The 23261-nt window shown below is 37.9% G+C and overlaps 1 protein-coding gene across 2 annotated transcripts in view; it reads left to right on the top strand.

Moving 5' to 3' along the window:
- The window catches only part of LCLAT1 (lysocardiolipin acyltransferase 1), a 192815-nt gene that overhangs the window by 38327 nt on the left and 131227 nt on the right, over nucleotides 1-23261 (top strand). For both annotated transcript variants that reach the window (XM_079940669.1, XM_079940668.1), the window contains exon 2: nucleotides 22422-22590. In XM_079940669.1, coding sequence (XP_079796795.1) covers nucleotides 22426-22590 — 165 coding nt within the window. In that variant the 5' untranslated portion in view covers nucleotides 22422-22425. The remainder of the gene's footprint in view (nucleotides 1-22421; nucleotides 22591-23261) is intronic.

The following is a 23261-nucleotide window of genomic DNA, read 5'->3' as shown; positions in this document are numbered from 1 at the left end:
GAGGCTTTTAGGCTTATTTTTGAAAGGCTTTTTGTTCCACATGGTCTTGATTGCTGGAAGTCTCTGTGTTATCTTTTAACCTCATGTTCCTCATAAGAAACAGTGGGAAATGGTATCGACCTTGAAGGGTTGTTACAGTGATTAAATGTGATGACATATATAAACATACATCTATAAATATAAATACAGTTTTACACCACATGCACACGTGTGTGTGTGTATGTACATATCTATGTATGTGACCTGACCCACAGTAGGCGTTCTACCAATTAAAAATATATTTTATAAATAATATAGTTTACAGAACTTTGGAATAGGTTGGCAAAGTAATATCATGTCCTCTTGTTATCAGGATTCTCACCCACCCCTCCATCCTCCCCAAAGCTTCTGGAATGGGAAGGTTGATCTTCAAAATATCACCTTTTTGTCTTAATAATTTTTTATAAGTTTTTTTCAGAAATTTATCACCAATTTCTCTGTTTTGCATTGGAGGGGAGAATACTAAGTCTGTTTAACTTTATCTTAATATTTCAGGGTTCATATCACATTATAGCCATTTCATAAAATGTGAGTTTTGAAATTGATGATTGGGGCATATGGGCTGAATCTTTGCTAACCCCAGGGCTTCCTTTTGAACATGTATTCCTAAGCTTCCACTATAGTAGTGTTTTTTTCTGGCCACTATAATCTTTTACTTAAAAGTAAAGTACACAGTATATAACATCCTAGGCAGCGGGATATAATTGCTTTCCTGCAAATTTAATTATTTAATCAAATACAGAAGCAGGTTTAGAATTTTTTGTTCTTGTCCACAAATCATCACCTACACGCTATCAGTGTGTTTTGTCTCATTATTAGTGTTCAACGTATTAATAGAATCAGTAAATTACAAGATTAGAAAGAACCTTTAAAATCTTCTAGTCAGTTAGTTCTTAATTCTGTCTAACCCAAGGCCCCTTTTCATAATAAATATTTTGCAACGCTCTCTTTAGCGTCCAGAAGTGAAATTTATAGTTAATGAACATTTTTACCTACTTAATTAAAATAAACCATTTTAATTACCTAACTGTAATATGAAGGAAAAATAAAAGGAAAATCATTGAAAATATGAGATATGATTATGCTAGAAGACAAAACCGCCCAAAACAAAGAACAACCCAACAGATTTCTAAAATGCTCCTAGGGGATGGGCTGCCCCGTGGAGAGCCATGAGTTTTCTCATTTCATAAGTAAAGAAAGTAAGGGGTGGGTGTAAAAGGGCAGAAGAGGGTGTGTTGGGTGAGACTTGGTATTACTTTCTCAGAATTACACAAGTGTTGTTAGTAGTAGAGCTTGGACAGGAATTCCAGGTTTTGTGATCTGCCCTGCTGCTCTTGTTATTTAGTGCTTCTGAAGCTACCCTGGATTCTGAAGGAATCCAACTGGCAATGAGTCCAGGGATGCTACTTTAAGTAATCAGTAGGTACAAAATCTTGCTTTTTCTGAACACCTGCCTGTGCGATGTCACACATTGTCCCCAGCTACTGTCTCCACCTGCCCAGTCCCCATCTCCTCCTCTTCTATCCCTCAGTAAGCACACAAACGAAAAATCAAAACAAAACTTTCCTAGTTTAGCCCCACTACTATTACTAATCAAGGAAGTCTTCTAGGAGAGCATAGAGCCCTCATTAGATGCTCCCAAAGCTTTTATTACAGTATCACTCTTCTTTGAATTTTTGATTTCCTTGCTTGATTGTAGGTTCCATGAGAATTTTGTAGTCTACCCTATGCGCTTGTGTTGAAGGTGAAAGTATTATTTCCAAAATATAGTAATACTGACACTCAGTGAAGATATGCTGTGTTTATCTTCCAGTCTCAACCCTCTCTGATATTCTGGTGTTTCCAGAGGTGCTTGGAATAGAGCCCAATATGAAGCACCCCCAGCACTAGTCCAACTTCCTTTTTACTTTCATCCCATTAACTCCCTTAATTTCTTGGAGGAAACATTGTCCCCTGTAACTTTTAGACGGTTGCTTCTGAATTTTACCAGTTATGAAGAATTCTGTCTTAGCTTAACTTTTGATACTTTTGACTTTAGCCTTATACACTGAATTCTTTTCTTAATAAAGATTCCAGGTAATCAAGATCAAAGATCAATTAATGAAGAACTAATACTTCTGTGGTGTTTTGTTAAACATGTGAAAGACATTTTACTCTTGTAAATAGTTTTGTTTTAGGTAGAGTGTAATTTACTCTCTTGTGTAGCTGTCTGACTTTGTACTTTTTTCCTCTTGTATTTTTGGACTTCGTGTTTTTGCTTAAGTACAACAATTCCATTTCTCATTGTTGACTTCCTGAATATGTGTGGTGAAACTTTCTTTACATTCAGCAGCCATGCCTCATTAATTTAAACCTGGCTTTGCTTTGTTGGTCTCATGGTCACTTTGTTTCTTCTTTATCTTAATGTGTTGTCAACCATACTTCTCACAACCCCATTTCAGTGCTGCTAACTTAGGGTGCTCATGTTAGTAAATACCTATCACTTTGATACTATTTTGGAGACTCTGGGTGTTTTTCTCCGACCCATCCATGGATTCCTCTTTCTTTTGTAGTCTGGCATTCGTGCTATACAAATATAACATGGTTTAATTGGAAAGAGCATAGGCTTAGGAGTTAAATGGATGCAAGTTTAAATCCTAGCTCTGTGACCTGTCAACTGTATAGTCTGGGAATATTTGAATGCTTCTGAGGTCACTTTCTTCAGCTGTAAGATGGGTGTACTTTTACCCATTTTTCAGAGTTGTGAGATTAGGAATATTGTATGTAAAGTACTTTATACAGTCTTTCTTTCTCTCCCATGTCTCTTAACAGTCTCTGAAAAGAGAGGCAGAGTAAACTAGAGGGAGACAGACTGAGAATGAGAAGTCCTGGCCAGCTCTGCCCTTCTATCTCAAAAATTATGTGTTTGTGATGGACTTTATGTGGAGATCACCCGAGGAGTAAGCAAACCACCAGGCAGTCTCACTGAATCTGGGTCTTTATTGCCTCATCTGGAATATGAAGGGTTTGCCTGGGCCACTGGTTTCAAATGATGTCTTTAACATCCCTTAGGACAGAGAGGTCTAGGCAAAGGAGGAGCTGGGGCTGGGGCTGGGGCCAGTAGAGCTCTTCTCTGGTTCTGTTTTACATATGAGACTTCTTGGTGAGATTTTTGAATGAAGGATTCAAAAAGTTTGCAAACTGGTAGACTAAATTATCTGTAAAGCCCCTTTCAATTCTGACTTTCCATGATAGGTGATTTTATAGACAGTGTGGTTTTTAAATTGAACTTTCAGATATGTCTTTCATAATATTTTATGCATTATACTGTAACTGTGCCCTCAGTGTAGAAAGCCAAACTCTTGATAGCGGTTGTTTGCAGCAAAGTAAGCGTTTATTGCAGGGTACCAAGCAAAGGGAATGGGAGACAAGTCTCAGATCCACTCCCTTGTGGTCTTTGAGTTAGGGATGTTTTAACGGGGATGAACAAAGAAACTGGGATTAATCATCATCTTGTGACATTTCTTAAGTGTGGTTTTGGGGGTCAGGATGTCTCTGATGTACGATTCTCTGGCCAGGTGTTCTCATCTGTAGAAACAACCTGAGTGTGCATTAATGATGATACCTACAACAGCCATTTTAGTACATTAATGGTGTTATCGACGACAGCAGTCTTAGTCATCTAACTCTGGGTGATTAGTGTTCAGTTAGCACAGGATTGAGGTCAGGGGGAACAAGAAAGGGATTGAGGTCAGGGGAGACAAGCAAGTGAATACAATTTTGGATAGAGAGATTAATCATAAACTTGTTAGGGGAACTTAGTTTTAGGGGGGCTTGGTTTCAATACTATTCTGAAAACTACCTCCTCTTGTCTATCAAATAGAGTAGTTACATTTGTAACCCGTGTCCCCTGCATCGGCAGGCGGACTCTCAACCACTGCGCCACCAGGGAAGCCCTGTAAATAACTTTTAAAGTCCTATAAATATCAGTTGCCATTCTTAAGTCTTCATGAGCTTTTGTGACCAAATGAAATCTTTTTATTGGCATTCTTACTAATTTCTCCACCTATGTTTTTATTTACTAATGGTAAGAAAATGCTACATGAAACACTTTAAAATACATGGAAAGAGTTCTAGGATTATTTTCCATCCGTTATTTATTTTGATTTTTGCACGTTTAGGAGGAATAAAGGTCACAAAAGTAAAGTTTTAATAGCAAAGCAGATATTCCAGATATTAACGCTGTTATTATTTGCATAAAATACACTTTTACACATGAACCAAAACTCAGTCATCGTCTTTCAGAATAAGTCAGAAAAAAACATTTTGTACGTTTGTAGCATTCACCCAGAAATCCATGATGTTTATGAATAAAAGCAGTTAATGGATTTCAGTCGGAAATACGTTGAATCAAAAATTATTTGATTTCATTCATATTGTGAGGTATTAAATAAAAATGACATTTCAGATATTTTTAAGACAAGGCCTACTACAAATAAATACGAATAAAATAATTATGGTCTGTAATATTTCTGCCTTTGCCTACAACACTTGGTTGGTTTTTCTGACTTCTTGAAGTTTTTTTCTAGAATAGTGGCTGTATATGATTTATCCTTGGTTCTGCCTCCTTGTCTAGATACTTGTGTTTCATGAAAGAAAATTACGTAGTGTAGTTTCTTAAGAGTTAACGTCTCTAGGATTCCTTTTAACAAAAGACCATTTTAGGCTGTGGTTCAACTATTTCTCTACATCAGTAGTGTCTTAACTTTCTTTGAGTTACAAACCCCTCTGATAAAAGTTAGGGATTCTCTCCACCGGGGAAAATATGTATAGATATTATATATATACATATATTTATAAATAACTTAGCCTGCAATTTTAGGGGGTTTATGAACCCTTGAATACATTCTGTGAACCTTCTATGGGTAAACTACCCTTTGCTGTGTGAAGAATAGATGGTAAGTATTTTCATTTGCTTTTATCTATTATAAGAAAAAATACTATGAATGATAGTTGACTTTATTTTATTTGACAAAATGGTGGCATTTTCACTCAGTTTGTATTAATCTGTAGCTTAGAAGTCTTTTATTAAAGGTAATGACATGACTATAGATTTTAGAAATAATGTGATCAAGTTGTTTTGTTTTGTGGTATGAAACAGGGAGAAAAACATTGTATTCCTTGTCCAGTCAAATCACTTGATAGATGTTGCCCTGTAACAGTGGTATTTTATGGCTTCCAGTGAATACCAGTAACTTATATTAGAAAAAAACCCCAAAACGATTGATTCAGAATATCAGCTTTTTCATATATGGAAAACATGGGGCCAGTATCTTTAATATTGTATAATTCACATTTTATACTTCTCATTAGTGGTTAACTCTACCTTCAATGTTTTGTTTGTGAGGCACCCTATCCAGTCCCTTAATATAAGAAATTCTGGCTCTTGATTTTTCCCTTTGAAATAAATGTTGTTGAGATTTTTAAAAAATTATGTAAAAGTAATACCCTTTGTCCACAATTTGGAAAAAAATCAACCATAGTCTCACTATGCAGGGACAGTCATTGGTAACATTTTGATGTATTTCTGTCTGGTCTTTTTTCTGTTCTGTGATTTCATTCTGTCTGCATTTTGGTCCCCTTTGTTCTCTGGCTTCACTTGTATATACTCTTGTTTCTAATTTCTGAGGTGGCAGTTAGCCTCACAATTTCTCTTTTCCTTCAGCATTCATGAGCTCCTGGGTAGAGTTGGTTAGAGTTATTCATGTCTTGGTAATGTCCCAGCTAATTAACTGTTTTATTTTGAAATATAATTCACATACCATACAATTCAGCCATTTAAAGTGTACAAGGCACAGTGGCTTTTAGACTGTTCAGAGTTGTGTAGCCATCACCACTGTCCAATTTTAGAACTTCTTTTTTAACCCCCAAACGCACTTCATACTCATTAGCAGTCACCCCGTCCACCTGCCTTGAGCCCCAAAGAACCACTAATCTACTTTCTGTCTCTATAGATTTGCCTATTCTGGACACATAAATGAAATCATAGACTGTGTGGACTTTTGTGACTGGCTTCTTTCACCTGGCATGAGTTTTCAAAGTCCATCTGTGTTGCAGCATGTATCAAGTACTTCATTCCTTTGTTGAATGATATCCACTGATGTTTATACCACTTTTGTTTACCCACTTATCAGATGAAGGAGATTTGGGTTGTTTCCACTTTTTGACTTATGAATTGTGCTTCTGTGAACATTCCTGTATGTTTCTGTGTGGACATATATTTTTATTTCACTTAGGTATATATATCTAGGAGTGGAATTGCTGGGTTATATGGTACCCTATAGTTAACATTTTGAAGACTATAGTAAGTAATTTGAACAGGGAGGGTAGTCTCTTGAATAACAGGTAAGAGGTATAATAGAGTTATACTAACCCGTCTTTCTGAAATGATTTCATATAGTTGTGTTCCACTCAGTGTGGGTGTGTGTGGTTTTAACTTCTACATCTTACAAGGAAGCCTTGTGTAATAACAGGAAATAGTTGAAATATAGTGAGTGTGCTTGCCATTTATGCAGAAAAATATTGGTGACGTTTTCATTTTTAAAAATATGCTTGCTGTTAATAATTCATATTGTTTGAAACAATTTCAGAGAAACAAAACCCAACAGAAATCCTGAGACTTTGGAAAAACTTCCTTATGCCTAACCAGTCCCTGTGCAGTGTGCATCGTAAAGACTAATGTCAAGAAGTCGGCCTCTTTGTCTTTTTTGTCCTAGCTTGACAGAGTACTATTCTTCCTCCAGGCCCAGGCCTGTTTGCATCTTGATTCCTCCTGCATATTTTAATTGATTGCCTTAGACCTCTAGGATCCCTTTCTAATGGGAAGAACGCTGAGCTGGTAACTGGAGATGGGAGGTTTTCACCTAGTTCCATCATCACTGGGTGTGCCACTGTGAGCAGAGTCAGGTCCCTCAGCTTTTCTGCTTCTCACTTTCTTCATTTGTGTAATGAGACAGTCATCTGTGAAACCAAAAGTTGTTTAAAGCTTGGTGATTTTTTTTAATTTACCATTTTATTTATTTTATTACAATTTTTGGCCATGTCATGCGGCTTGAGGGATCTTAATTCCCTGACCAGGGATTGAACCTGGGCCATGGCAGTGAAAGCACTGAGTCCTGCTCCCTCTCTTCTTACTTTTAAAATTCATTCTTCCCTCTCCATCTAGATGATCTGTCCTAGGAGGGCAAAGACTCTGTTAACAGTAACAAAGAATAGCCTTTGTAATACCTTGCCCGAAGATGGTTACTGTTTGCTAGTGCAAATATTGTGAGTTTTCAATGACTGCAGAATGACTCTAATTGGTCATATTCTCTGTTTAAATGAGATGATTGAAAAAACTTGGTAAATTTAGGTAGATATTTTAACTTTTTTCTCTCTTTTAAAGAGTATGCTTTGACTAAAGTAGACATGGGTATAGTCAGAAATGAAAATTCTGTTTTTGGTAACTTTAATAACCTTTCTGCTAGAACTTTATCCTTATGAGACTTATATATGTATATATTATTCATGGCCTCATATTTTGTATATAAGAAGAGTGTCAGTAAACTTGCTTGCCTTCTGATAGTCTATGTACCTCCATCACTTAGTACTTTACTTAGACATTTTACTGTCTAGCTGTGTGTCTCTTGAAGGAAAAAGCAAAACATGAGCTTAAACTTCAGGTTAATGGAGGTGAGTGCTGTAAAGTAAATGGAATGGTGGTTTTGAGTGGCCTTTGTTAGGCCAAGGATTCTTAAGGGTGCCAGTGTAGTTTTAGTTTATCTAGGGTGCTTTATCATTCCTATCTCGGTGTATGTTTTGAGTGGTTTTTAATTTGTCTGTAAAAATTTACTTTTAGTTTAAAGTATGGCAAAGAGTAATTTGGCTAAGAGGTATGGGTTATTTCTACCTCAGCATTTAATCATTTAAAAAATATATATTTATTCAGCTGCGGTGGGTCTTAGTTGGCGGCACGCAGGATCTTTGTTGCCATGTGTGAGATCTTCATTGCGGCACACGGGATTTAGTTCCCTGACCAGGGATTGAACCCAGCCCCGAGTATTGGGAGTGCGGAGTCTTAACCGCTGGACCACCAGAGAAGTCCCCATTTAATCATTTTTACTCTGATTATGGGATCATGGAACAACTGGCATTAGTAAGCTGACTCTTTTGGCTGTGCCTAAGCTGCTGCTTTTTTCCTTTCTCTTTCCCTCCCTCCCTTTTTTTCCTTCCTGTTTTCCTTTTACTATGTAAGTGGAAATGTTCTCTTTTTAAAACATTATATCGATAGAAAGGTCTATTCCTTTTTGACCACCATCCTTAGTTGCAGCCTCTTCTGTCTTCACTTAAGCAACCATAATAACATTGGCATGTATCATTCTAGACAGATTTATGTGTATTTACATTTATTTATATAAGCCATATAGCATAGTGTTTTTTGGGGGGGAATGTGGTCCCCCCTTCCAAAAATGGTATCATATTCTTTTTCACTTAGCAATACCTCTTGGAGAGCTGTTCATTTTAAAAATATAGCTCATTCTTTCCAGCTGGGTAGTATTTCATAATGCTGAAAGTACCACGGTTTATTTAGCCCTTCCCTCATCAGTGGACATCCACGTTTCCGATTTTTGTTGTTGTCATTACAGACAAGGCTACAATGAAACATCTTCGTACTTACAATTGAGTATTTCTCAGGGGTAGATACTGAGAAAGCATTCCTGATGTTAGGCGTTCAAAATTATAATAGCTACTTATCTGTTTGCCCCCTAAAGTTTATACTCCCCTCCAGCTATGAAGACAAAGATACTACCAAATGATTTTTAGAATATCAAAGGCAAGACTTAGACGTTTTTGTCAGTCTTTGAGAAGAAATGGTGTTTTGTTGTTTCACTTTTGCATTTTCCAGAAAATAGTGAGGTTGAACTTTGTTTATTGGCTTGACCATTTGTATTTTCTTCCTATAAACTGCATATATTGAATTGGATTACTTATAAAGTATCCAGTTTAAATGATAACTTTGGGGGTAAATATTGTTGAAATATACATATAGAAAAGTGCATAAACCACAAATATACAGCTCAGTGAATTTTCATAAAGTGAATACGCCATGTGTAACGAGCATCCAAATAAGAAACAGAGTGTTGTCAAAGCCCTCGAAGCCCCCTGGTGCCCCTTGCAGTTACTCTTCCTGCTCTGCACCTCCCAGGATAACTATTATCCTTCTAATATTATAAATTAGTTTCTATGCTTTTGAATGTTAGATAAATAGAATTATACAGTATATACTCTCTGCTTCTTTCTCAGTATTAACTTTTGAATACATCTTAAGTAAAAGAATTGTATCAGTGTAGAGATCTGTGAATATTTATACAGATAATTTCTTCTCTCACTAAACTTCAGTAGATAAGTAGTGTCATTTTATATAACCCCAAATGTCTGTATACAGTTCTAAGAACTCAGGGTAGACTCCCCCACCAGGGAATTAACAGACTTGTTTACTGAATTCCAGTTGATAGTTGAAAGTTCTTTCTTCATTTTTGGGTAGAGCTAAGGTTTGACCGTATTCTGCTCTTCAGCTGTCCTGTTGTGTTTTGTCAGAATTTGTAAACTGGTTTTATTTCTTCTGAGTGCTCTGTAACTAGAATGCTGCTTAACCTTTTACTTTCTTTTTGTATCTGGGGAAGTAGTATTCTCTCGTGCTGCTTCAGGAAGAATGAAACCATATAGTTTGTCCCTTTCCTGTTATTGTCTGTTGGTTTCCCAAACAGGTGCCAGAGCACCTTTAAACATTTTCCTTTTAGCTTCCCCTGGTTGCATTATAAGTGCTTAATTGATAAGCAGAGGTGTTTTAAGTTCTGTCTTTTTGGTTTATTTTTTGTTACTTGTTTCTTTTGGCAATTTGCTTATAAAGGAGTATACTTTTTTGTCTTCAGAATACCTAGAACATAAACTGTTAAATACAAATTTCTAGTGGTTTCCTGACACTATGCTTTAGTAGAGACCTAGTTTCTTTTTTTTTTAATTAGTAAAATGTGTAAACATAAATAAGGTCACTATAGGTGACAATGTTTAAATTTATTTATTTGTTTATATTTGGCTGCTTTGGGTCTTTGTTGCTGTGCACAGGCTTTCTCTAGTTGTGGTGAGTGGGGACTACTCTTCGTTGCGGTACCCGGGCTTCTCACTGTGGTGGCTTCTCTTGTTGTGTGGAGCACGGGCTCTAGGCGCACGGGCTTCAGTAGTTGCGGTTTGCGGGCTCAGTAGTTGTGGTTCACGGGCTTAGTTGCTCCGCGGCATGTGGGATCTTCATGGATCAGGGATCGAACCCGTGTCCCCTGCATTCGCAGGGGGATTCTTAACCACTGGGCCACAGGGAAGTCCTAAATTTATTTTTAATTAATAGTCTGCTTCCTAAAAGAATTTAAAGTGATTTACAATGAAAGACATATGGCAATAATGCCAATAAGAATAAAAATATAAGATTGTAAGAGGAGAAACAGATAATAATAACCATAATCTTTGCTTCTAAAATTGGATGTTAAATTTAGCTTTGAGCCTCTGTCTTTCGGGACTTGAAAGGAAAACGAATACAGTTGTCATTGGGGAATAAAGAAGCACACCATTTCATCAGTCGACAGATGTGTTTATGTTATTAGATTCCAGAAATGAAGACATGTTCATTAAAATCAGGTCATGCAAATTAACATGCATCCAGGGATTTAAAAATGTATTGGTGGATTTAAAAGAAATTAATCAGCTTATAAACATTTCACTTATGTTTGCGAAATAACTAAATCAGTGCAATTGTATAAGTGAAGTATTCACCTAGTTTACAAAATCAGAACGTAAAGAGCATTTGCTTAAACTATTTAAATAGTTAACAGTTAATTTCTTTCAGTTTGTGGAATAATCTCAGTAATCAGGCTATGATTGTTTTAGCTGACTGTTAAAACGTTTTCATTTTCATTGTGAAGCGATATTTTGCAATAACTATTATTATATATCTTATATACTCAGTGATTGACATTAGTGGTCACGCTCTCATCATATGTACTTGATTTTGTCACTTGAATCAGGATCAGCATGTTGCTTATTTATTTTGGAGCAGTCTTAGAAAAATTATAAACTTGTCCCATTTATTTGTCTCCACTGATTCCCAAGGACTGCTTTTTCTGGCAGAGTATTTGATCAGGGATTATAACAAAGAGAGATCATCCTAACCTGAATTAATGTGTTCTTAAAATTTTTATAATTAAGATATCTTTAATTGTAAATTATATGTTTATTCTTTGTAAAATTAGGTAATATAGAAATACATGAATTAACAAGTGAAAGCTGTGTTTTTTCCATTTCTACCTAGGATGGTAATCCCTAAAACCGTTTTTGTTGCTGTTGCTAATGTAGCATATAATTAGAAGAGTGTATGATATACAGTGTGTGTGCAGATTGGCAAAAATTGCCGCTGATAGAATAGTCCAAAAGCCATTGTTGGTGAACATATAAATAGCCACCATACTTAAGAAATAGAATATTACCAGTACCTTTAGAAGCCTCCTGTGTGCCCCACCACGACAGCTAGTATCCTTTTATGTTGATTGTTCTTTTACTTTAAAATTTTACCTATCTATGTATCCCTATACAATTTATTTATTTATTTGAGAACTTGAGAAGTCAGCGTAATCTATCGAACACTGCCATCAAACACTGCTGCCATCAGATAGATGAAGGCTTCTACAGGTACAGAGTCTCTGGGTGATAGTCAGACCTCAGCTTCCCAGAGGATTCACCAGATAGATCCTTTTTTAGGGGAAGGCAGTGGGCAGGTTCATGCATAAATAAGTCCTGGAAAACTACTGTGGAGGGCTCACCACAGTCAGGACTCTGCAGGTGTTGACTCTCTGGTAGGAATAATGCTTCTAAATTCACCATGCCCTCCCACCACCTCTCAGGAGTAGGTCAGAGCAGAGTACTTAGGATAGATAAAATGAGTGTCATCAGCTGATCTGGCAGCTGTGTATGGAAGAGAGAACAGGAATTTTACTAGCACATGTTCAAGAAGCCAAGTACAGATTAGAATCTGTGCCAGCTTTACCTGGGCATTCTGTTCTTGGCTCAGAAAAAGATGGTTTGTTTAGCAGCAAGGATTTTGATGATACAGCTTTCAAAGAGTCTTTCTCTTGAGTCACCCTCCCCCAGTTTGTTTAGATTGGATGCCTTCTCTGTTTTATGTATGACTGTCACCCTGGGATCTCCCTTCATGATCATTTTGGAGGTTCTCACATGTGTTGGATCTCTTGTTTCCTGTATTTCAAGTCTCCCTCAGTCTTGTTTACTCTTTTGTTTTAGCAGAGCCCGTTTTCCAATAGCTTCTTGAAAAAAGATTGTATGGGAGGTAACTTTGAGACCTTGCGATAGTGTTTTTACTATCCTTACACTTGATTGAAAGAGTGACTGGATGGAATAATTTTCTTGAGAATTTTGTAGGCATTGTTCTGTTTTCATCTTGCTTCTGGTATTGCTGCCGAGTCCAAATCCAGTCTAATTTTTGATCCTTTACATGTGACCCATTTTCATCCCCTCCAGAGGTTTTGTAGAATGTCCATCATTTCCTGTGTTTGGAAAGTTACAGCGATGTGCCCTGGTGAGCATTTGTTTTCATCCATTATCCTAGCTTTCAGTAGGCTCTGTTAATGTGGAGTGTCATGTCCTCCTGTTCTGGGGAGTTTCTATGAATTATTTTGTTGCTGATTTCCTCCCCTCCAGTTTCTCACTACTTTCTTTTTGAGGCTTATACGATTTGCCTATGAGACCTCTGTCTTGGTCCTCTAATATTCTTTCTACTTTCCATCTCTTCATCTTCTGCTTGACTTTTGGGGGGATTTCTTCAGCTTTATTGTCTAACTCTTCTGTTGAGTGTTTCATTTTTGCTAATGTTTTTACTAAACATTTGCTGTGTTTTAAACTTACAGTAGCTCTCATTCTCTGAATGTTTCCATTCTTCATTTTATTTAAAATTTTTTTCCCCACAAGTACCTACCAGATGCAGTATTTCTTGTCTTTCTGAAAATGTTAAAGATAGTTTTTTTCTCCCTGAATAGTTTCTTTCAGGTATACTTTTTTCTGTTTGTTTTGGTATCTAATGTCATGTTAAAGTGTTTTCCTCAGATGTCTCATAATCTACGCACAGTAAAAAATAGGGGACTTACAAAGAAGCTTGCATACTGGTGAGGGTTATATGAACTTTGGGCTTCACTGCAGGGTGATTAGCTGGAATTTTTATTACAGCTAATAAAAAGGGAACCACCAGTGTTTCTATATTTTCATCTTTCCTCATGGTCTGGTCAGACTCCTCAGAGAAGTGTGCTCCAGTAAGTCAGCATAGAGCTGTGCTATTCATATTCAATACAGTAGCCACGTGTGGCTATTTAAATTTTTTATTTGTTTTGTCTTGTTTTATTTATTTATTTTACATCTTTATTGGAGTATAATTGCTTTACAATGGTGTGTTAGTTTCTGCTTTATAACAGAGTGAATCAGCTATACATGTACATATGTTCCCATATCTCTTCCCTCTTGTGTCTCCCTCCCTCCCACCCTCCCTATCCCACCCCTCCAGGTGGTCAGAAAGCACAGAGCTGATCTCTCTGTGCTCTGCGGCTGCTTCCCACTAGCTATCTGTTTTACGTTTGGTAGTGTATATGTCCATGCCTCTCTCCCGCTTTGTCACAGCTTACCCTTCCCCCTCCCCATATCCTTAAGTCCATTCTCTAGTAGGTCTGTGTCTTTATTCCTGTCTTACCCCTAAGTTCTTCATGACATTTTTTTTTCTTAAATTCCATATATATGTGTTAGCATACGGTATTTGTCTTTCTCTTTCTGACTTACTTCACTCTGTATGACAGACTCTAGGTCTATCCACCTCATTACAAATAGCTCAATTTCGTTTCTTTTTATGGCTGAGTAATATTCCATTGTATATATGTCCCACATCTTCTTTATCCATTCATCTGATGATGGACACTTAGGTTGTTTCCATCTCCGGGCTATTGTAAATAGAGCTGCAGTGAACATTTTGATACATGACTCTTTTTGAATTTTGGTTTTCTCAGGGTATATGCCCAGTAGTGGGATTGCTGGGTCGTATGGTAGTTCTGTTTTTAGTTTTAAGGAACCTCCATACTCTTCTCCATAGTGGCTGTACCAGTTCACATTCCCACCAGCAGTCCAAGAGTGTTCCCTTTTCTCCACACCCTCTCCAGCATTTAAATTTAAATACCATTAAATTAATAATTCAGTTCTCCAGTTGAACAAGCCAAATTTCAAGGGCTCAGTGGCCACATGTAGTTAATGGCAGCCATGTTGGACAGCACAGCTATTGAACATTTCCATCATTGCAGAAAGGTTTATTGGAGTGCACTGGACTAGGACTAAAATCTTGTTGCAGTCATTTGAAAGGTCCGTGAGGGAAGACTTTGTGGGGTCTCAGTATTAACGATTCAGTAGGTATATGGTTACTTAACCCCACAGAGCAGTTACTCCCTCAGCTGTGTGTCCCCACAGCCCAGAAACTCTGTTTTACTTTCTCAGATAAGACAAAGGCTGAAACAATATGCTTAACTCTTCATATTACTTTTATAACTCAGTATTTACTTTTTGGCCTTTAAGTCTTACTGGTCCCAGTTCTGGATTCTCCATTGCATTTTCCAGGAATGCCCCTGGTAATAGGTCTTTTTTTTTTTTTTTTTGCTGTACGCGGGCCGCCCACTGTTGTGGCCTCTCCCATGGCGGAGCACAGGCTCCGGACGTGCAGGCTCAGCGGCCATGGTTCACGGGCCCAGCCGCTCCGCGGCATGTGGGATCTTCCCGGACCGGGGCACGAACCCGTGTCCCCTGCATCGGCAGGCGGATTCTCAACCACTGTGCCACCAGGGAAGCCCTGTAGCAAGGTCTTTTGATAATAAAACCTCCAATTTATAAATCCACTATGGTACATGTGCGGTAAGTAGAACAGAGTAAAGGCCCATTGAGATTAGGATACTGGATAGTTGGCCAGATTATTACTACCTAAATGATTTGTGTGTTTTTTTTTTTGCGGCATGCGGGCCCCTCACTGCTGCGGCCCGTCCCGCCGCGGAGCACAGGCTCGGGACGCGCAGGCCCAGCGGCCATGGCCCACGGGCCCAGCCGCTCCACGGCATGCAGGATCCTCCCGGACCGGGGCACGAACCCGTGTCCCCTGCATCGGCAGGCGGACTCCCAACCACTGTACCACCAGGGAACCCCTGATTTGTTTTTTTGGCACTAGTTTTGCAATATTCAAATTTCAACATTGAGTTTCATCAAAGTTACAGATTACTTACATGTCATGAACCTTTGGGTTGTTCATGAATATGAATCTGTAGGTGTTAAGTATGTAAATACCGAGAGCCTTTTGTAAAGTGCCTGGCAAATATTAGGTGCTCAAAATTTGAGGGAATTGTTCCTGACTTCCTCACCTGTGAGCATCCTGGTTAATAAGTGGCGTGGTCACGATCATCAGGCTGTTGAGAGGTGGAACTGGATCAGGTGCTCCTGGTTCACAGCCTTCTTTGATACCAGCATCTGTCAATGCTGGATTTTTGCTGACAGTCTCATGCACCGTTTTAGAGGGCAGAGAAGCTCTTTGCTCTTAATCAGTATACAGGTTGGTTTTATTGAGTCCAGGCTTATCTACACCATGTCACTTTTGACATTTATTCTAAAACATGAGTCATACGCCTTAGGTTTTTTCCCACCCATGGTGACATGCTCAAGGTGGTATTGTTGTCTATCCTGCCCTGGGTGTGTGCACTTTGTCTTTAGGACCAGGGTCTTCTTGATTTCTTGCAGCTCCCCGATGTGTACCCTATACCTCATTAATACGTAATGAGTTACAGTTCCTTGTTTAAGCCATGCTGTTTCAAATTTCTGTGACTCTACATGTTCTTTTTGTTTTTTGTTTTAAATTTATTTATTTATTTGTTTTTATTTTTGGCTGTGTTGGGTCTTCGTTGCTGTGCGCCGGCCTTCTCTAGTTGCAGCTAGCTGGGGCTACTCTTCGTTCTGGTGCGTGGGCTTCTCATTGTCGTGGCTTCTCTTAATTGCGGAGCATGGGCTCTAGGCACGCGGGCTTCAGTAGTTGTGGCATGTGGGCTCTAGAGCGCAGGCTTAGTAGTTGTGGAGCACCGGCTTAGTTGCTCTGCGGCATGTGGGATCTTCCCAGACCAGGGTTTGAACCCGTGTCTCCTGCATTGGCAGGCGGATTCTTAACCACTGTGCCACCAGGGAAGCCCTACATGTTTTTTTTTATTGTCTGGAGTAATCTCTCCTCTCCCGCAATTTCTGATCCTCTAAGTGTCTAACAGCTTCTTTAATCCCTTTTAGCAGAGCTCATCTTGCCTTGGTTTGACCTATCCTTAACACCTGTTACATACCTCTATTACAGTATGTATCATACCAAACTGCAGTCGTTCCTTAACACACTTAGCTTCCCTCCTAGACTATGAGAGCAATGCTTGTTAATACTTGAATTGTTATGTGAATTTAAAAACTAAGGAAATTTTATGAAGTAAAACGTCTTTCCTTCCTGAGCAAGGAACTGTAAGTATCCCTAATACATTCCCTTAATCCTTGTCAGGGAGTATCCTCCTACATTGTCATACTCTAGGAATAATATATGCAACTGAACAAGAGTCCAGGTGGGCTCTGTTTCGGTTCCTGCCTTTGCTTGGCATTGTAGTCATTGGAACCACAGATGGTTAGACAAGGGCAAGCATCAGAATCAGAATCGTATTATGAGCTAGGAAGTTAGTGGGTAAGAGATCTTAACTCATTGTGAAGGGACAGTGGTCTTAAGGGGAAAAGTTCCTGGGTTACACTGAAGTAGGCATAGCTTTTTAAGAAGATCTACAGTTTAGTTCTATGTATCTGTACTCGGCAATAAAATGGCTATGCCATTTTAAAACTATGATTATTTCTTTTCCAAATGGCTTTTATTTTTTGAGAACGCTATCAGTATTATACAAAGAATGCACAGAAATATTAAATTATGGTGTTTGTGATTACCTTTGCAGTGATGTGGCCCTTACTTTAAAGGATTTTAAAAGATTAGGTGGTTCATTTACCAGTTATTTAACCAGATTTCTTTCCAGCAGAAGCTGGCAACCCCCATCCTCAGCTCTCCCCAAGTTTTTGTATGCTATATGTTAAGTACTAGGGAGTGTTAAGAAAAGACGTTAGATTTCCTAAGTTCCTATAAACTTCACTAACATTTAGAATAATTTTTGCATGAGATATTAAAAATTTAGTTTAGATTTATGACATCTTGATTTTGTATAGTGTTTAAAGTGTGTGTGTTTAATTACAAAAGAAGTATGTGCTTGAAAAAGAACATAATGTTGAATTTTAGACTGAGCATGGACTCTGACACCAAATTACCTGGATTCAAATCCCAGTGCCATTTACTAGCTGTATAATCTTGAGCATATTACTTAACCACTTTGTGCCTCAGTATCCTTATATATAAAGTGTGGGGTAATGAAAATATCTACACCATGGGATTATTGTATTAAACAGGTTCACACATTTAAAGTATATGAAACAGTGCCTGGCGTATTCTAAAAGCTTGACATAGTTTAGATGTCATTATAATAGAAATAATCCAGACGTGTAGAATTCCCCAGATCATAAGAGCTTAATGAATATTCTATCAGATTTCATCTCACATAGCATAATCTTTTTAATTTAGTTCTTAATCTGCATACAGTAAAAATCAGTAAATATACGTTTTGTGAGCTTCAACAAATGCATAGTCTTGTAACCATCACTGCAATTGGGAAATAGAACAGTTTCCTCAACCCCTAAAACTTCCCTTGTGCTGCCCCTTCACAGTCAAACACTCCCCCACCCCTAACCTTTTGACAACCACTGATCTGTTCCCTCCGTATAGTTTTGCCTTTTCCAGAATGTCATATAAATGAAAACATACAGTTAAAAAGAAATCATGCCTTTTGAGCCTGGCTTCCTTCACTCAGCATAATGCATTTGACGTTAACCCCAGATGTTGCATGTATCAGTCATATGTTTTTTCACTGCTGAGTAGTATTCCTTTCTATGGATATATTAGAATGTGTTTATCCCCTCACCCGTGACTGACATTTGGGTTGTTTCTAGTTTTTTGCAATTATGAATAATCCTGCTGAAAACAATTGTGTGCAGGTTTGTGTGTCAACGTAAGTTTTCAATTTGTCCTGGATATTCAGTAGTGGGATTGCTGGGTTATATCGTAAATGTACATTTAATATTTTAAGAAACTGTAAAGCTGTTTTCCAATGTGGCCATACCATTTTGCGTTCCCACTAGCAATACGTGTGAGTTCTGGTTGCTCTGCATCCTTACCAGCACTTGGTTTAGCCAGTTTTTGGTTTTTTAAAATTTTATTTATTCTAAATAAGCATGTAGTAGCATAGTTCTTAACCAAGTTTTGTATCAAATCCTTGAGACTTGGAAGAAGAGAGAGAACAGGGCTAGATTAAATGCAGAGTTCATAAGGAGGGGCTGGAGAGACTGTTAGGTTTGTAAGAGCTTGGTATGTCTGTCATGTTCACTGTTGTATCCCCAAATAACTGGCACTGGGCCTGACACACAGTAGGAATCTCTTTGCATGTTTATCGAATCACTGTACACATGATTGAGAGGTTAGGGAAGAAACAGAAGTAGGATGGAAAAGTAATTTTAGATGAGACTTGGTTTGAGTAATCCCAGTATATTCACGTGACGCACCTCTTAACTCTTCTGGTCATTAGCTTCATCGCTGTAAATTGAAAAGATTCTGTTAGATGATACCTAAGCTCCTTTAACTATAATTTTTTTCCTTTTAATGACATCGAATGAGAAGTAGTTCAGTAAGTGAGGAAGAAGCATGTCAGAGCCTTTGATGGGGAAGTAGTTGTATATGGATGTAATGTGAAGTATAGCCCTTCAGGGAGTTGAGGGGTGAGTATCTAAACAGAGAGCTAGCTAATGACAGAAACGAACAGTAGATTTAAAAAAAGGTAGTTACAGGGGGGTTTTCAAATCGAGTAGTAGCATTGCAGGGATATTTTGGGGGCAGGGGTTATGAAAGGAAATAGGGGTTGAGAATACTAAATTTAGCAGCTCTTTTTAAATTATTACTTTAGACTGGACAGAAGTGGCCTATAGTGTCTTTTAATGCAAAGAGGAGGAGCTGAGCCTCAGAGAAAGCAAAGCCAAGGCTGTGTAGCACTACAGACCATCCTGGGCCCTGTGTGAGCAAATTGTTTGGCTACTGTTTTCCAGTGTGCTTTTTCTGCACCCTCACTCCCTCAACCCGCTTCTTAGAAGTTCCGATCTAGAGTTTAGCAGAAAGCCAGTTCTTAGCAGATACTTGTTCTGTTTGTACTTTGAAGGATTTTGTGTATAACACTGTCAAGTATTGGTAGAGATTTAAAAATATACCAAATATGCAGAAAAACTTGATTCGGTGTAAGAGACTTGATCTGTTTTGTTTGTCTGACTGACATTTTTTAAAGCACCATGACATTTGAAATTTTATTTCTTTTTCCTGTTGTGATTCTTTTCAAATATTCAGAGGTCTTAATTGCTGAAATACCTTTTTAAAAAAAATTTATTTTACTTATTTTATTTTTGGCTGCGCTGGGTCTTCATTGCTGCGCGCGGGCTTTCTCTAGTTGCGGCAAGCGGGGTCTCCTCTTTGTTGCAGTGCACGGGCTTCTCATTGTGGTGGCTTCTCTTGTTGCGGAGCATGGGCTCTAGGTGCACTGGCTTCAGTAGTTGTGGCACGCAGGCTCAGTAGTAGTGGTGCATGGGCTTAGTTGCTCCGTGGCATGTGGGATCTTCCTGGACCAGGGCTCGAACCTGTGTCCCCCGCGTTGGCAGGTGGACTCCTAACCACTGCACAACCAGGGAAGCCCTGAAATACCTTTTTTTAATATATAAATTTTAAGGCCATTATTGTTATCATGGTTTTAATGTTTCCCACGGTTTTATTATCCTGAAGCAAACCATGTTTTTGCTCTAATAGAGTTTAGGTTGTAAAATCAAATGTTTGATTATTCATTTTAGACTGTGCTTCCAACAGTTTATTTTTAAAACATCAATATTTTGTTCATCTGGTTATGAGGACCCTCAAAAGTAATCCATTGGCAAATAATTAAGAAAGTGAGTGAGGAGTCTGACTTCTACTTAATCTTTCAGCTCATAAAGACCAAATGCCCAAAGATATTACTTTTAGGTTCTAATGTAAAGAATTAATATTTCTAGATTTAACAAATTCTTTTTTAGTGCACTCTGTAAAATTGCCATCACTTTCAGGCACAGTCACCCTTAGGAAGCTGTTCTGCAGTTCTTAGTCCATTAAATCTACTTGTTAGACCTGTAGGTCATGTAAGAGATAAAAAAAAACGAACTCTGGAATATTTTAAAATTTTGCGTTGGATAACGTCTTGGAAAAGAAAATATACAGTTTTATGTTAATACTAATAAGTAGAACAAAAAGCAAGGCTTTTTAAACAGCTTTTTTCTTTTTTTGGGGAAGTCAGTTGAGAGTATCTCTTTTTTTTCTTTATTTCAATTTAAAAAAAGAGAAAAGTTGATTTTATAATGTGTTAGTTTCTGCTATACAGCAGAGTGATTCAGTTATACATATATGTATTCTTTTTCATATTCTTTTCCATTATGGTTTATTACAGAATATTGAATTTAATTCCCTGTGCTATACAGCAAGACGTTGTTTACCTTGTTGTTGTACTGCTAATCCAAAACGCCTACCGCTTCCCTCCCCTACCCCCTTTCCCCTTTGGTAAACATAAGTTTGTTTTCTATGACTGAGTCTGTTTCTGTTTCATAAATAAGTTCATTTGTGTCATATTTTAGATTCCATGTATAAGTGATAGCATATGGTATTTGTCTTTGTCTTTCTGATTTACTTCACTTAGTATGATAATCTCTAGGTCCATCCATGTTGCTGTAAATGGCATTATTTCATTACTTTTTATGGCTGAGTAGTACTCCATTTTGTATATATAACTCATCTTCTTGTCTGTTCATCTGTCAGTGGACATTTAGGTTGCTTCTGTGTCTTGACTGTTTTAAATAGTACTACTGTGAACACTGAGGTGCACATATCTTTTCGGATTTTGGTTTTCTCTGGATAAATGCCCAGGAGTGGGATTGCTTGATCATATGGTAGCTCTATTTTTAGTTTTTGAAGGAACCTCCATACTGTTTTCCATGATGGCTGCACCAATTTACATTCCCACCAACAGTGTAGGAAGGTTCTCTTTTCTCCACATGCTCTCCAGCATTTGTTTCAGTGGCCATTCTGACCAGTGTGAGGTACCTCATGGTAGTTTTGATTTGTATTTCTCTAATAATTAGTGATGTTGAGCATCTTTTCATGTGCCTATTGAGAATCTGTATGTCTTCTTTGGAGAAGTATTTATTTAGGTTTTCTGCCCATTTTTTGATTGGGTTGTTTTTTTGTTATTGAATTGTATGAGCTGTTTGTATATTTTGGTAATTAAGGCCTTGTCAGTCAAATTGTTGGCAGATATTTTCTCCCATTTGTAGGTTGTCTTTTCGTTTGTTTGTGGTTTCCTTTGCAATATAAAAGCTTATAGGTTTGATTAGTTCCCATTTGTTTATTTTTGCTTTTATTTCTGTTGCCTTGGGAGACTGACCTAAGGAAACATTGCTAAGTCAGGGAATGTTTTGCCTGTGTTCTCTTCTAGGAGTTTTATGGTGTCATGTCCTATATTTAATCCATTTTGAGTTTATATTTGTGTATGATGTGAGGGTATGTTCTAACTTCATTGATTAACGTGCGGCTGTCCAGCTTTTCCAGCACCACTTGCTGAAGAGATTGTTTTTTCTCCATTGTATATTTTTGCTTGCATTGTCAAAGATTTTTGTTTTTTGTTTTTTTTGGCTGCACCACCTGGCATGCAGAACCTTAGTTCCCCAGCCAGGGATCCAATCTGTGCCCCCTGCAGTGGAAGCACAGAGTCCTAGCCACTGGACCATCAGGGATTTCCTGTCGAAGATTAATTGACCATAGGTGTGTGGGTTTATTTCTGGGCTTTGTATTCTGTTCCATTGATAAATATATCTGTTTTGGGGGAGAGTATCCATTTCTAATGTTCTGACTTGTTAGACCTGTAGGTCATGTAAGAGGGCATTCAAGCTCATATTCTTTATCAGGGCCTATTCTGTAGCCCTATAATTAAAGATTATTACATGTATCATTCTGAAATTGAATTTGGACAGTTACAGTAACAAAATATATCGATTTTTTTTGTGTCTTTCAGAATCATGGTGTCATGGAGAGGGATATACTTTATACTCACTCTGTTTTGGGGAAGCTTTTTTGGAAGCATTTTCATGCTGGGTCCCTTTTTACCTTTGATGTTTATAAACCCATCTTGGTATCGCTGGATCAACAACCGCCTTGTGGCAACCTGGCTCACGCTACCTGTGGTAAGTTAAACAGCAGAGAAAGAGACCATACCAAAGAGACCGTACCAAAGTGACCATACCAAAGTGGCCTAGCCTATTGATTTGTATTTTGTTAGAGTCAGATTTAGTCAAATATTAGAAGAAACATATTCGTGTTACATAAGAAGCACATTAGTTTTTGTATTTCCCCCTTTAAATGAAAGAGAGAAATGAAGTAATTCGTGTCCTTGAGATAAAATATGTATTTAAGGGCTATATTCCAAAGTTGAGTTTCTTCCATATTCCTAATGAATTTTATTTTCCTTCATTGGGGTATACTTTAGTAAAATGCAAAAATCTAAAGATGCAGACTGAAGAGTTTTTACATTGTTAATTTTATATTGCATTTCCGTTTATTGTATTTATTTATTTATTTCTATTTATTTATTTTATTTTTGGCTGCATTGGGTCTTTGTTGCTGCGTGCAGGTTTTCTCTGGTTGTGGCAAGCGGGGGCTACTCTTCATCGTGGTGTGCGGGCTTCTCATTGCGGTGGCTTCTCTTGTTGCGGAGCACGAGCCTTAGGCACATGGGCTTCAGTAGTTGTGGCACACAGGCTCAGTAGTTGTGGTTCACAGGCTCTAGAATGCAGGCTCAGTAGTTGTGGCACACGGGCTTAGTTGCTCTGCAGCCTGTGGGATCTTGCCAGACGAG

The sequence above is a fragment of the Stenella coeruleoalba genome, assembly GCF_951394435.1.
Source record: "Stenella coeruleoalba genome assembly, chromosome: 13".
Lineage (NCBI taxonomy): Eukaryota > Metazoa > Chordata > Mammalia > Artiodactyla > Delphinidae > Stenella > Stenella coeruleoalba.
This window is presented reverse-complemented; position numbering and strand designations above follow the sequence as displayed.